The 13712-nt window shown below is 55.5% G+C and overlaps 1 protein-coding gene across 1 annotated transcript; it reads right to left on the bottom strand.

The window, feature by feature from the left end:
* Nucleotides 1-93: 93 nt before the first annotated feature.
* GPS2 (G protein pathway suppressor 2) lies at nucleotides 94-11014 on the bottom strand. Its single transcript, XM_064737603.1, has 11 exons — nucleotides 10811-11014; nucleotides 10041-10150; nucleotides 9081-9193; nucleotides 7609-7685; nucleotides 6419-6495; nucleotides 4661-4838; nucleotides 2608-2700; nucleotides 1387-1466; nucleotides 877-945; nucleotides 505-594; nucleotides 94-417 (listed from the first exon to the last, which is right to left on the bottom strand). Exons 1-11 carry the CDS (start codon nucleotides 10902-10904, stop codon nucleotides 361-363), a joined length of 1038 nt encoding a protein of 345 aa, XP_064593673.1. The 5' UTR covers nucleotides 10905-11014; the 3' UTR covers nucleotides 94-360.
* Nucleotides 11015-13712: the final 2698 nt, after the last annotated feature.

Raw genomic sequence — 13712 nt, 5'->3', positions numbered from 1 at the left:
AGAGTGACCGATGGACAGAGTGACCCCTCCTGTGGTCGTTCCCCTCCCCCACCCCTCCGGCCATGTCCAAACCCAAAATTTTTATTGTTTTGTTTTATATTGATAACTTTTATTTCACTGCTCCAATTCCACCACCATCAATCCATTCACTACTCCATTAATTAATTAATTAATTGCTCCATTAATTAATTAATCCATTCATTACATCTCCAATCACCTGGGGTGGGGGAGGGGTCACCGCCTCCTCCCCTCCCCCCAAATTCTCTTTAAAATCCCCTCCCCCTCCATGACGTCACCCCGCTGGGGGTGTGCGCTGCCATGACGTCACGCAGAAGGTGGGCGTGGCCTGGTGTGACGTCATCACTTGTGGTAGAAGCGCTGGCCCTGCCCGTGGGGGAGGAAGGGGCCGTGCCGGGCCTGGGGGGGGGGGAGGGGTAAATGTGAGGGGGGGGCGGGACTTAAAGGGGGAGGGGCTTAAGGGGAGGGGAGGGGCGGAGCACTCACGTGTGGGGGCGGGGCCTGCGGGGCGGAGCCGTGGGCGGGGAAACTTCCGGGGGAGGCGGCGCGGGGGGGGGCGGGGAACGGCAGCGCCGGCTGGGGGGGGGGAGGGGAGAGGTGGGGGTGGGGCTGGGGGGGGAGGGGCACAGGCCCCGCCCATCACCCCCCCCACACACACACACTCCATTAAAATTAAACACAAAAATTTTGGGGTAAAAATCCACAAATTTCCTTCTCCTCCACAACCAGCCCTGCCCCCCCCCCCCACTCAGCCCCCCCTAAATTCCCCCATTCCCCTCCCCCACCCCAAATCCCTGCTCCTATTTCTCCTCCCCACCCCCTTAGCCCCTCCCCCTTTCCACAGCCCCGCCCCCTGACCTTGGCGTTGCCCTGGATGGCCACGGGCAGTTGGGGGCTGGGCAGGAGGGCGGGGCCGGGGTGCAGCGCCTGAGGGGGGGTGGGGGAGGGGTCAGGGGGTGGGGACCCCCCCTTTGCCCCGCCCCCTCACCTTCCAAACCCGCCCCCTCCCCCCCTCCCCAATTCCTCTTTTGTTGCCCCTCCCCCACCTCGCTAAATCCTGATTGGCTGTTGACTCCGCCCCATTTTCCCGGCCACACCCCCTTTCCATGGTCCCTCCCTCTTTTCTATGGCTCCTCCCCCTTTCCTAGGGCTCCACCCCCTCATGAACTTGCTGAACCCTGATTGGCTGTTGCCCCGCCCTTTCCATATGGCCCCTCCCCTTTTCCTAAGGCCCCGCCCCACTCACAAGCTCGCTGAAACCTGATTGGCCCTATTTCCATAAGCTCCGCCCCTTTCCCTTAGCCCTGCCCCACTCACAGGCCTGCTAAACCCTGATTGGCCCCCTCCCCGAGGCCCCGCCCCACTCACGGGCTCGCTGAAGCCTGATTGGCTGTTGGCGTGCTCCAGCTGCTTCTGCAGCGGCAGCGACGAACTGGGGGGGAGGAACCCTGGGGGGAGGGGAGGGGACGGATGGGCGGGGACACCCGGGGGTGCCCCAGGTACCCACAGGTGTGCCCAGGTACCCTCAGGTGTGCCCAGGTACCCTCAGGTACCCTCAGGTACCCACAGATGTGCCCAGGTGTGCCCAGGTGTGCCTCAGGTACCCCCAGGTGTGCCCAGGTGTGTCCCAGGTAACCCCCAGGTGTGTTCCCAGTACCCCCAGGTGTGCCCAGGTACCCACAGGTACCCACAGGTGTGCCCAGGTGTGCCCAGATACCCTCAGGTGTGTCCCAGGGGTACCCCAGGTGTGCCCCAGGTACCCCCTGGGTGTGCCCAGGTGTGCTCCAGGTATCCTCCCAGGTGCCCAGGTACCCTTAGGTGTGCCCACGTTTGTCACAGGTACCCCCAGGTGTGCCCAGGTACCCCCAGGTGCCTCTAGGTGTGTCTCAGATGTGCCCAGGTGTGTTTAGGGTGTGTTTAGCCATGCCCAGGTGCCCCCAGGTGTGCCCAGGTGTGTTTAGCCATGCCCAGGTGTGTTTAGGGTGTGTTCAGCCATGCCCAGGTGCCCCCCCCCATCTGTGCCCAGGTGTATTTTGGCTGTGCCCTCACCTGGCTGAGCAGGGGGGAAGTGTCTCCAGGTGTGTTTAGTGTGCCCCCAGGTGTGTTTGGCTGTGCCCAGGTGCCCCAGGTGTGTTTTGCCATGCCCAGCCGTGCCCAGGTCTATTTGGCTGTGCCGAGGTGTGCCCCAGGTGTACCCAGCCGTGCCCAGGTGCCTCCAGGTGTGCCCAGGTGTGCCCCCCGTGCCCTCACCTGGCTGAGCAGGGGGGAAGTGCCCCCAGGTGTGCCCCAGGTGTATTTTGGCTGTGCCCAGGTGTGCCCCCAGGTGCCCCAGGTGTGTTGGCTGTGCCCAGGTGTGCCCAGCCATGCCAAGGTGCCTCCTAGGTGTGTTTAGCATGCCCAGGTGCCCCCAGCCGTGCCCAGGTGTATTTTGGCCGTGCCCAGGTGCCCCCAGCCGTGCCCAGGTGTATTTTGGCCGTGCCCAGGTGTGTTTAGTTGTGCCCAGGTGTATTTTGGCCGTGCCCAGGTGTGCCCCCAGGTGCCCCCAGCCGTGCCCAGGTGTGCCCAGGTGTATTTTGGCCGTGCCCTCACCTGGCTGTGCGGGGGGGAAGTGCCCGTGCAGGCCGAAGGCGCCCCCTGGCGGCTGCTGGGGCAGGAACGGCAGCGCCGGGAACGCGGCGGGGGCTGGGAGAGACCGGAACGGAGCGGAATGGAGCGGTATGGACCAGTATGGACCGGTATGGACCAGTATGGACCGGTATGGACCGGTATGGACCGGTATGGACCAGCAACTCCCAGTGCTCCCAGTCCCTCCCAGTCCCCCCAGTCCTTCCCACTCCCTCCCAGTCTTTCCCAGTATAACCCAATCGCCCCCAAACCCCACCCAGTCCCTCCCAGTATATCCCAGTATATCCCGGTATCCCCAGTTTATCCCCAGTCCCTCCCAGTATATCCCCAGTATCCCCAGTCCCTCCCAGTATCCCCTCCCAGTATCCCCAGTATATCCCAGTCCCTCCCAGTCCCTCCCAGTATCCCCAGTATCCCCAGTATATCCCAGTATCCCCAGTCTGTCCCAATCCCTCCCAATCCCTCCCAGTACATCCCAGTATATCCCCAGTACATCCCAGTCCCTCCAGTATCCCCAGTCCTCCAGTCCCTCCAGTATCCCCAGTATCCCCTCCAATCCCTCCCAGTATATCCCAGTATATCCCAGTATATCCCAGTATCCCCAGTCCCTCCCAGTATCCCAGTCCCTCCCAGTCTCCCCAGTATTCCCAGTCCCTCCCAGTATCCGTCCCAGTATCCCCAGTATATCCCAGTATCCCCAGTCTGTCCCAATCCCTCCCAGTCCCTCCCAGTACATCCCAGTATATCCCCAGTACATCCCAGTCCCTCCCAGTATCCCCAGTCCCCCCAATCCCCTCCCAGTGCCCTCCAGTCCCTCCCAGTATCCCCTCCCAGTATCCCCAGTCCCTCCCAGTCCCTCCCAGTCCCTCCCAGTCCCTCCCAGTCCATCCCAGTCCCTCCCAGTATCCCCAGTTTGATCCCAGTCCCTCCCAGTATCCCCAGTCCCTGCCAGTATCCCCAGTCCCTCCCAGTCCATCCCAGTCCCTCCCAGTATATCCCAGTATCCCCAGTATCCCCTCCCAGTATCCCCAGTCTGTCCCAATCCCTCCCAGTCCCTCCCAGTACATCCCAGTATATCCCCAGTACATCCCAGTCCCTCCCAGTATCCCCAGTCCCCCCAATCCCCTCCCAGTGCCCCCCAGTCCCTCCCAGTATATCCCAGTATCCCCAGTATCCCAAATCCCTCCCAGTGTCCCCAGTCCCTCCCAGTATCCCCAGTATATCCCAGTCCCTCCCAGTATCCCCAGTGTCCCCAATCCCTCCCAGTGTCCCCAGTATATCCCAGTATCCCCAGTCCCTCCCAGTATCCCCAGTCCCTCCCAGTCCCTCCCAGTATCCCCTCCCAGTATCCCCAGTATATCCAGTCCTCCCAGTCCCTCCCAGTCCCTCCCAGTATCCCCAGTATATCCCAGTATCCCCAGTATCCCCGCCCAGTCCCTCCAGTATATCCCAGTATCCCCAGTATCCCCTCCCAGTATCCCCAGTATCCCCAGTCCCTCCCAGTATCCCCAGTCTCCCCAGTCCCTCCCAGTATATCCCAGTACCGTCCCAGTATCCCCAGTTTGGTTCCCAGTCCCTCCCAGTATATCCCAGTATCCCCAGTATATCCCCAGTCCCTCCCAGTCCCTCCCAGTATATCCCAGTCTGTCCCAGTATCCCCAGTTTATCCCAGTATCCCCAGTCTGTCCCAATCCCTCCCAGTCCCCCCAGTATCCCCAGTATATCCCCAGTACATCCCAGTCCCTCCCAATATCCCCAGTACCCCCAATCCCCACCCAGTCCCCCAGTATCCCCAGTATCCCCAGTATATCCCCAGTCCCTCCCAGTATCCCCAGTCCATCCCAGTATCCCCAGTATCCCCTCCCAGTATCCCCAGTCCCTCCCAGTATCCCCAGTCTCCCCAGTATCCCCAGTACCTCCCAGTCCCTCCCAGTCCATCCCAGTCCCTCCCAGTACCCCCAGCCCCTCCCAGTATCCCCAGTATCCCCAGTATATCCCAGTATCCCCAGTGCCTCACCCCGCAGCTGTTGGGCTCCTCCGTAGGCCGGGGGGGGTTGGGCGGGGGGGAAGGGCGGGGGCGGGGCCGGACTTTGCCCCACCCCGAAGGGGGCGGGGCCAGGCCCCCCCTGGGCCCCCCCAAAAGCTCCGGGGTCTCCCCCGGCCCCAAAGGGGGGCTGGGCCCCGAAATGGCGGGGCTGCAAATGGGGAGGGGGCGTCAGCAACTGGGGAGGGGTCCCAACCCCCCCAAAATCCACCCCAGACCCCCAAATCCCCCCAAAATTCACCCCAGACCCCCCAAAATTCACCAAATTCCTCCCCAAATCCCCCCAGAACCCCCAAATCCACTTCAAATCTCCCCAAAATCCCCCCAATTCCCCCTAAATTCCCCCCAGACCCCCCAAATTCCCCTCAAATCTCCCCCAAAACCCCAAAAATCCCCCAAAACCCAAAGAAATCACCCCAAAATCCCCCCAATTCCCCCAAATCTTCCCAAAATCTCCTCAAAATGCCCCAAATTTCCCAAAATCCCCCCAAGTCCCAGTTTTCCCCCAAAATCCCCCTCAAATCCTCCCAAAATCCCCCCAAAACCCCCCAAAATCCCCCCAAATCTTCCCAAAATCCCCAAATCCCCCAAATCCCCCAAAATCTCCCCAAAATCCCTCCAAAATCCCCCCAAATCCCCCAAATCCCCAATTTTCCCCCAAATTCCCCCCAAGACCCCTAAATCCCCCAAAATCTGAACAAATCCCCCCAATCTTCCCCAAATCCCACTCAAACCCTCAAAATCCCCCTCAATTCCCCCCAAATCCCCCAAATCTCCCCAAATCCCACCAAAATCCCCCCCCAGACCCCCCAAAATCCCCCTAATTCCTCCCCCAATCCCTTCAAATCCCCTCAATTCCCCATAAATCCCCCAAAATCTCCTCAAATCTCCCCCAATCTTCCCCAAATCCCCCCAAAATTTCCCAAAATCTCCTCAAAATGCCCCCAAATCTTCCCCGAATCCCCCAAAATCCCCCCAAAATCACCCTCAATTCCCCCAAAATCCCCCTCAAATCCCCCAAGACCCCCTAAAATCCCCCAAATTCTGAACAAATCCCCCCAATCTTCCCAAATCCCCACTCAAACCCCCAAAATCCCCCTCAATTCCCCCATAAATCCCCCAAAATCCCCCAAATCCCCCCAAATCTTCCCAAAATCCCCTCAAATCCCCCAAAACCAGACCCCCCAAAATCCCCTAATTCCTCCCCAATCCCCTCAAATCCCCCCAATTCCCCCAAATCCCCCAAAAATCTCAAAAAATCCCCCCAAATCTTCCCAAAATCTCCCCAAAATCTCCTCAATTCCCCATAAATCCCCCAAATCTCAAAAAATTCCCCAAATCCCCCAAAATCCCCCCAAGACCCCTAAATCCCCCAAAATCTGAATAAATCCCCCCCAATCTTCCCCAAATCCCCACTCAAACCCCCCAAAATCCCCTCAATTCCCCCATAAATCCCCCAAAATCCCCCCCAAACCCCCAAATCCCCCTCAATTCCCCCAAAATCCCCCCAAAACCCCTCAAAATTCCCCCAAAATCCCCCAAATTTCCCAAAATCCCCCCAAAATCCCCCAAAATCCCCCCAAATCTTCCAAACCCCCAAATCTTCCCAAAATCCCCCCAAGACCCCCTAAATCCCCCAAAATCCCCCAAATCCCTCAAAATCCCCCTCAATCCCCCAAGCCCCCAAAATCCCCCCCAATCCCCCCAAGCCCCCCAAGCCCCCAGACTCACGCTGATCACGGGGGGCCCGAACATTTGCTTGGCCCTCTCGGCCCCGATGAGCCCCGAGCGAGGCCCCCCCGGGCTGCCTGTGGGGGACCCCAAAATCACCAAAATCAACCCCAAAATCACATCAAAGTCACCCCAAAAACCACCCCTAAAATTACATCCAAATCACCCCAAAATTACCTCCAAATCCCCCCAAAATTATCTCAAAATCCCCCCAAAATTACCTCAAAATCCCCCCCAAAATTACCTCAAAATTAACTCAAATATCACCCTCGAAATCACCCGAAAATTGGCAATAAATTACCCAAAATCACCCCAAAATTGGAGCAGAATTACCCCAAAATCCCCCCAAAATTCACCCCAAAAGCAGCCACAGAGCCCTCTGGGACCCCCAAACCCCCCAGGACCCCCAAATCCCCCAAAACCCCTTCAGGACCCCCAAACCCCTTCAGGATCTCCCAAATTTCCCCCAGGACCCTCAAACCCCCCAGGACCACCCCCAAATTCTCCCAAACCCTCTCAGGACCCCCAAACTCCCCCAAACCCTTTCAGGACCCCCCAAATCCCCCCAGGACCCCCCAAACCCACCCAATTTTCCCCCCAGGACCCCCAAATCCCCTCCAAATCCCTTCAGGACCCCCCAAATCCTCCCAAACCCTTTCAGGACCCCCCAAATCCCTCCCAGGATCCCCCAAACCCCCCCCCAGGACCCCCAAATCCCACCAAACCCCTTCCAGGACCCCCCCAAATCCCCCAATTTTCCCCAAACTCTTCCAGGACCCCCCAAACCCTTTCAGGACCCCCAAATCACCCGAGGACCCCCAAACCCACCCAATTTTCCCCCCAGGACCCCCAAATCCCCCCAAAACCCCTTCAGGACCCCCCAAATCCTCCCAAACCCTCTCAGGACCCCCCAAACCCTTCAGGATCCCCCCAAATCCCCCCCTAGGACCCCCAAATCCCTCCAAATCCCACAGGACCCCCCCAAATCCTCCCCAGACCCTCTCAGGACTCCTCCAAATCCCAGCAAATCCCCCAGGACCCCCAAATCCCCCCAAATCCAGTAAATCCCCTCAGGACCCCCCAAATCCCCTCCCCAGGACCCCCAAATCTCCCCCAAACCCCTCCAGGACCCCCCCAATCCCCCCAATTTTCCCCCAAACCCTTTCAGGACCCCCCAAATCCCCCCATACCTGTCATGCCCAGCAGGTGAGCCCCCGGCACCCCCAAACCCTGCGGGTAGGCGGCCGCGGTCAGCGTGGTCAGGTCACTGCAGGATGGGGAAAATCACAAAAATCACCCCAAAAACAGCAAAAATCACCCCAAAATCACCCCAAAAACAGCCAAAATCACCCCAAAACCAGGAAAAATGACCCCAAAAATGCCCAAAATCACCCCAAAATTGCCCTAAATCACCCCAAAACCACCCCAAACCCTGCGGGTAGGCGGCCGCGGTCAGCGTGGTCAGGTCACTGCAGGATGGGGAAAAATCACAAAAATCACCCCAAAAACAGCAAAAATCACCCCAAAATCACCCCAAAATAGGCAAAAACACCCCAAAATCAGGAAAAATCACCCCAAAACCAGCAAAAATCACCCCAAAATGCCAAAAATCACCCCAAAATTGCCCTAAATCACCCCAGAAATGACCCCAAAACCACCCCAAACCCTGCAGGTAGGCGGCCGCTGGCAGCGTGGTCAGGTCACTGTGGGAATGGAGGGAAAACACCCAAAAATGCCAAAAATTACCCCAAAAATACCCCAAAATCACCCAAAAACCAGCAAAAATCACCCCAAAACTGCCCAAATCACTCTGAAATCAGCCAAAATCACCCCAAAATTGCCAAAAATCACCCCAGAAATCACCCCAAAACCACCCAAACCCTGCGGGTAGGCGGCCGCTGGCAGAGTGGTCAGGTCACTGCAGGATGGGGAAAAATCACAAAAATCACCCCAAAAATACCCCAAAATAGGCAAAAACACCCCAAAACCACACAGATCATCCCAAAAATACCCTAAACAGTCAAAATCACCCCAAAACAGCCCAAAAACCACCCCAAAACCACTCAATCACCCCCAAAATGACCCCAAAACTCCCCAAAATCACCCAAAAATCACCCCCAAAACAGCAAAAATCACCCCCCCCAAACTGCCCAAATCACCCCAAAACCACCTCAAATAACCCCAACCCCAAATTTCCATTTTTCCCCCTAAATTCCCATTTCTTCCAAATTTCCTCCCCAAAATTTTTCCCCATTTTTTCTCATTTTTCCAATTTTTTTCTCCCAAAATTCCTTTTTTTTTCTTCATTTTCCACACAATTTCCCATTTTTCCCCTCCAAATTCCCTATTTTTCCCCAAAACTCTAATTTTTCCCCCCAAATTTCCCCAAAACTCCCAATTTTCCCAAATCTCCCCTTTCTTTCCCCTATTTTCTCCCAAATTCCCATTTTTTCTCTAAAAATTCCTTTTTTTTCTCTCAAAATTTCCATTTCCCCCCTAAAATTCCCATTTTCTCCAAATCCCCCCAAAACTCCTCTTTCCCCCCCATTTTTTCTCCCAAATTTCCATTTTTCCCCCATTTTTTCCTCTCAAAATTCTTTTTTTTTTCTCCCAAAATTCCCTTTTTTCCTCAATTTTTCCCCATTTTTTTCCCAAATCCCACCTCTGCTCCTTGCGCCGCCGTTTCTCCTCCTCGTGCAGAACCTTCTTGAGCTGCAGGAAGAGCTGGTGCTTCTCCTCCTGCAGGGCCCCGAGCTTCTCCTGCAGCTTCAGCAGCTGAAATTGGGGGCAAAAAATACAAATTTGGGAAAAAAACGGGAAAAAAATGGGAATTTTGGTGAAAAAACGGTGATTTTTGGTGAAAAAATGGGAATTTTAGGGGTAAAAATGGGATTTTTGAGGGGTTTTTGGGCTGCTTTTTGGGGAACTTTTTGGCTGATTTTTTCTTTAATTTCTGAGCTGATTTTTTACATTTTTCTGGGGAATTTTGGGCTGATTTTGGGCTGATTTTTTTTTATTTTTTGGGGGATATTTGAGCTGATTTTTTGGGGATTTTGGGCTGATTTTTGGGTGAATTTTGGGCTGATTTTTGCGATTTTTGTGTAGATTTTTTGGGAGATTTTTGGGCAGATTTTTTTTTTATTTTTGGGGGAATTCTGGGCTGATTTTTTGGGGGATTTTGAAGCTGATTTTTTTGTGATTTTGAGCTGATTCTGGGGTGAATTTTGGGCTGATTTTTTGGTGAATTTTTGCTATTTTTGTGCTAATTTTTTGGATTTTTTGGGGGATTTTTGGGCTGATTTTTTCCATATTTTGGGGTGAATTTTGGGCTGATTTTGGGCTGATTTGGGGTGAATTTTTGCTATTTTTTGTGCTAATTTTTTGGATTTTTCTGGGGATATTTGGGCTGATTTTTTCCATATTTTGGGGTGAATTTTGGGCTGATTTTTTGGATATTTTGGGGTGAATTTTGGGCTGATTTTTTGGATATTTTGGGCTGATTTTTTGGATATTTTGGGGTGAATTTTGGGCTGATTTTTTGGATATTTTGGGGGATTTTTTGGGCTGATTTTTTGGATATTTGGGGCAGATTTTGGGGTGAATTTTGGTGGTTTTTGCCCACCTGCTCGCGGGTCTCCTCCAGGCTCATCCTCTCCTCCAGCTCCTTGCGCCGGCGCCGCTCCTGCTCCTCCCGAACCTTCTGCTCCATCATCTTGTCCACCTCCTCCTCCTCTGCCAGGGGTCACTCAGGGTCACCAAGGGGTCACTCAGGGTCACCAAGGGTCAGGGGGTCACTCAGGGTCACTCATTCAGGGTCACTCATTGGTCACTGGAGGTTTTTGGGGGTCCCAGCTCTGCCCTGACCCCACCCCCTTCCCCAAGGGGGCGTGGCCTGGGCATTGGGGGGCTGTTGCCATGGAAACGTTGCAGGGGTGTGGCCTGTTACCATGGGAACACCCCCGGGGGCGTGGCCTCCCCACAGAAACGGCGCCAACCGAGGCCCCGTTGCCATGGAGACGCTGAAGGGGCGTGGCCTGTTGCTATGGATCCTCCCCGGGGCCTGCTCGCGTTGCCATGGAAACCGCGCCCCAGCCCCCGAGGCCTCGTCCCCTCACGGAGCCCTCGGGGCTCCCCCGAACCCCCCCGGGGCTCCCTCGGAACCCACCGGGGCTGCCCCAACCCCCGGGACCCTCCGGGATCCCCCGGCCCCTCAGGGACCCTCCGGGACTCTCCGGGACTCCCCTAACCCGCGGGACCCTCCGGGTCTCACCCCGGCCCTCAGGGACCCCCTCGGGACCTTGCGGGGCTCCCCGCGGGACTCTCCGGGACTCCCCCATCCCTCAGGGACTCTCCGGCCCTCAGCCCCCCCCGGGACCGTCCCGCAGCCCTCACCCTGCCGCTTGCGCTCCCGCTCCACCATGACGTGGCGGTGCAGAGCCCGCGCCATGGCCGAGCTCAGCTTCGGCCGCTCCAGCAGCGCCGGCATCGTGGCAGGAACGATGGCGGCCGCGGGGCCGGGCCGGGCCGAGGGGAAGGGAGAGGGGCTGAGGGGAGCGAGCGGGGCTGAGGGGAAGGAGAAGGGCCGAGAGGAGGGAGCGGGGCCGGGCCGGGCCGGGCCAAGGGGAGCGAGCGGGGCCGGGCTGAGGGCAGCGGGGCTGAGGGGAGCGAGCCGGGCTGAGGGGAGCGAGCGGGGCTGAGGGGAAGGGAACCGGGCCGGGCCGAGAGGACCAAGCGGAGCCGGGCCGGACCGAGCCGGGCCGGGCTGAGGGGAAAGGATCCGAGCGGGGCCGGGCCGAGGCCGCGGTTCCGCTTCCGGAGCGGCGGGAACGGGAAAGACTTCCCTCAGAGCGAGGCCACGCCCCCTTCCGGTGGGAACGAGGCTAAACCACGCCCCGAAATGCGCCGTGAGGCGAAGCCACGCCTCCTATGGTAGGAACGAGGCTAAACCACGCCCCGAGATGCGCCGGGAAGTAAAACCACGCCTACTCAAGCGGGAACGAGGCTAAACCGCGCCCCAAACGTTTTGTGAGGCAAAACCACGCCCCTTGTTGCTGGAAATGAGGCTAAACCACGCCCCCTTTGTGGGAACGAGATTAAACCACGCCCCGAATTCCTTCTAAGGAAAAGCCACGCCCTTTGCATGTAAACGAGGCTGAACACGCCCATTATGTCCTTGTGAGGGGAAGCCACGCCCCATTTTTAGAAATGAGGCTAAACCACGCCCCGATTACCATATAAGGAAAAACCAGACTTTTTTTGGTTTTTTTAGGCAAAAATCGATGTAAAACCACGCCCGAATTACCATATAAGGATAAACCACGCCCCCTCAGGATGAAACCGAGGCTAAACCGTGCCCCGATTTCCTTAAAAAGTTAAACCACGCCTTGAAAATTAAATAAAGAGGAACCACGCCCCCTTTTGCTCCATCAGGCTCCTCCCCCAAGCCCCGGGGGAACCCCCGGGGAATCCCCGACCCCTCCCCCACCCCGGGACCCCCCCCCCCACCAAATTTCCCGCCCCTCCCCAAAAGAGAACTTGAATTTTTAAATTTTGGGGATTTTTTTTTTTCACGGTTTTTATTTTGGGGAGGGGGGAGGAGGAGAAAAGCGGGGGAGGGGCGCGACCCCCCCCCCTCCCCTCCCCCACCCTCGCAGCAGCTTTAAATAAAAATTCTTTTTTAAAAAATAAAACAAAAAAAAAAAAAAAAAAAAAAAAAAACTCGACCGGAAACCCCCAAAAAACCCCAAAACCCCCCCCCCAAAAAAATTCCCCTCCCCCACCCCCGGATTCACATTTGGGGCAATAAATAAAGGGGGGGGGAGGGGCGGGGGGAGGGGCTGTGCAGTGGGGGAGGGGGGGGCGAGTGCTGTGACCCCTCCCCCCCCCAAAAAAAATGGGGTGAAACCCCAAAAATGGATCAGGGACCCCAAAATTGGGGGGATTTTGCGGGGGGTCCCAAATTTTGGGGGGATTTCCTCAATTTTGGGGGGATTTCCTCAATTTTAGGGGGGTCCAAATTTTTTTGGGGGGGGATCCTCAAGTCCAGGGTGGGGTCTCCAAATTTTTCCTCAATTTTTTTGGGGGTTCCCCATCCCTGGGGATTTTCCTTCCTTGGAAAAATTGCCAGTTTTTGGGGTGAAATTTTCAATTTTTTTGTGGAGAAATTCCCAAATTTTTGGGGGGAAATTCCCAAATTTTTTGGGGTAAAATTCCCAATTTTTAGGGTGAAATCTCTAATTTTTTGGGGTGAAAATTCCCAAATTTTTGGGGGGAAATTCCCAAATTTTTTGGGGTGAAAATTCCCAAATTTTTGGAGGGAAATTCCCAAATTTTTGGGGGGAAATTCCCAAATTTTATGGGGGGAAATCCTCAATTTTCTGGGAGAAATTCCCAGTTTTTGAGGGGAAGAATTCCTCATTTTTTGGAGCAATTTCCCCAATTTTTTGCAGAAATTCCCTCGTTTTCCTTGAAGGAATTCTCTCATTTTTTTGGAGAAATTTCCCATTTTTGGGGTGACAATTCTCCCAAATTTCTGGGGTGATTCTCCCATTTTTGGGGGTGATAATTCCCCCATTTCTGGGTGATAATTCACCCATATTTTGGAGAAGCTCCCCCATTTTTGGGGTGATTTCTCCCATTTTTTGGGGTGATTTCCCCCAAATTTCCTGGGTGATGTCCCCCATTTTTGAGGCAATTTTCCCTCATATTTTGGGAATAATTCTCCCATTTTTGGGGTGACTTCCCCCAATTTTTGAGACAACTTTCCCCCATATTTTTGGGGATAATTCCCCCCATATTTGGGATTATTCCCCCCATTTTTGAGGCAATTTCCTCCCATATTTTTGGGGATAATTCCCCGATATTCTGGGGATAATTTCCCCAATTTTTAGGTCAGTTTCCCCCCATTTTTGAGGCAATTTCTCCATGTTTGAGGGCTATTTCCCCAATATTTCTGGGGTTATTCTCCCATATTTTGGGGGTTATTTCCCCCATATTTTGGGGCTGATCTCCCCATTTTTGGGGCGATTTCCCCCCATATTTTTGAGGCAATTTCTCCATATTTTCTGGGGTTATTCTCCCATATTTTGGGGGTGATTTCCCCCCATATTTTTGAGGCAATTCCCCCCCTATTTCCGGGGCTATTTCCCCCACATTTTGGGGCGGATCTCCCCGTTTTTGGGGTGATTTCCCCCCATATTTTTGAGGCAATTTCTCCATATTTTGGGGGCTATTTCCCCCACATTTTGAGGCAATTTCCCCCCTATTTCCGGGGTGACTCCCCCCATATTTTGGG

This window comes from Zonotrichia leucophrys, unplaced genomic scaffold (assembly GCF_028769735.1).
Source record: "Zonotrichia leucophrys gambelii isolate GWCS_2022_RI unplaced genomic scaffold, RI_Zleu_2.0 Scaffold_88_184519, whole genome shotgun sequence".
NCBI classification, from domain to species: Eukaryota; Metazoa; Chordata; class Aves; order Passeriformes; family Passerellidae; genus Zonotrichia; species Zonotrichia leucophrys.
The sequence above is the reverse complement of the archived record's forward strand: the minus strand, read 5'-3'. Positions and strand labels throughout refer to the sequence as shown.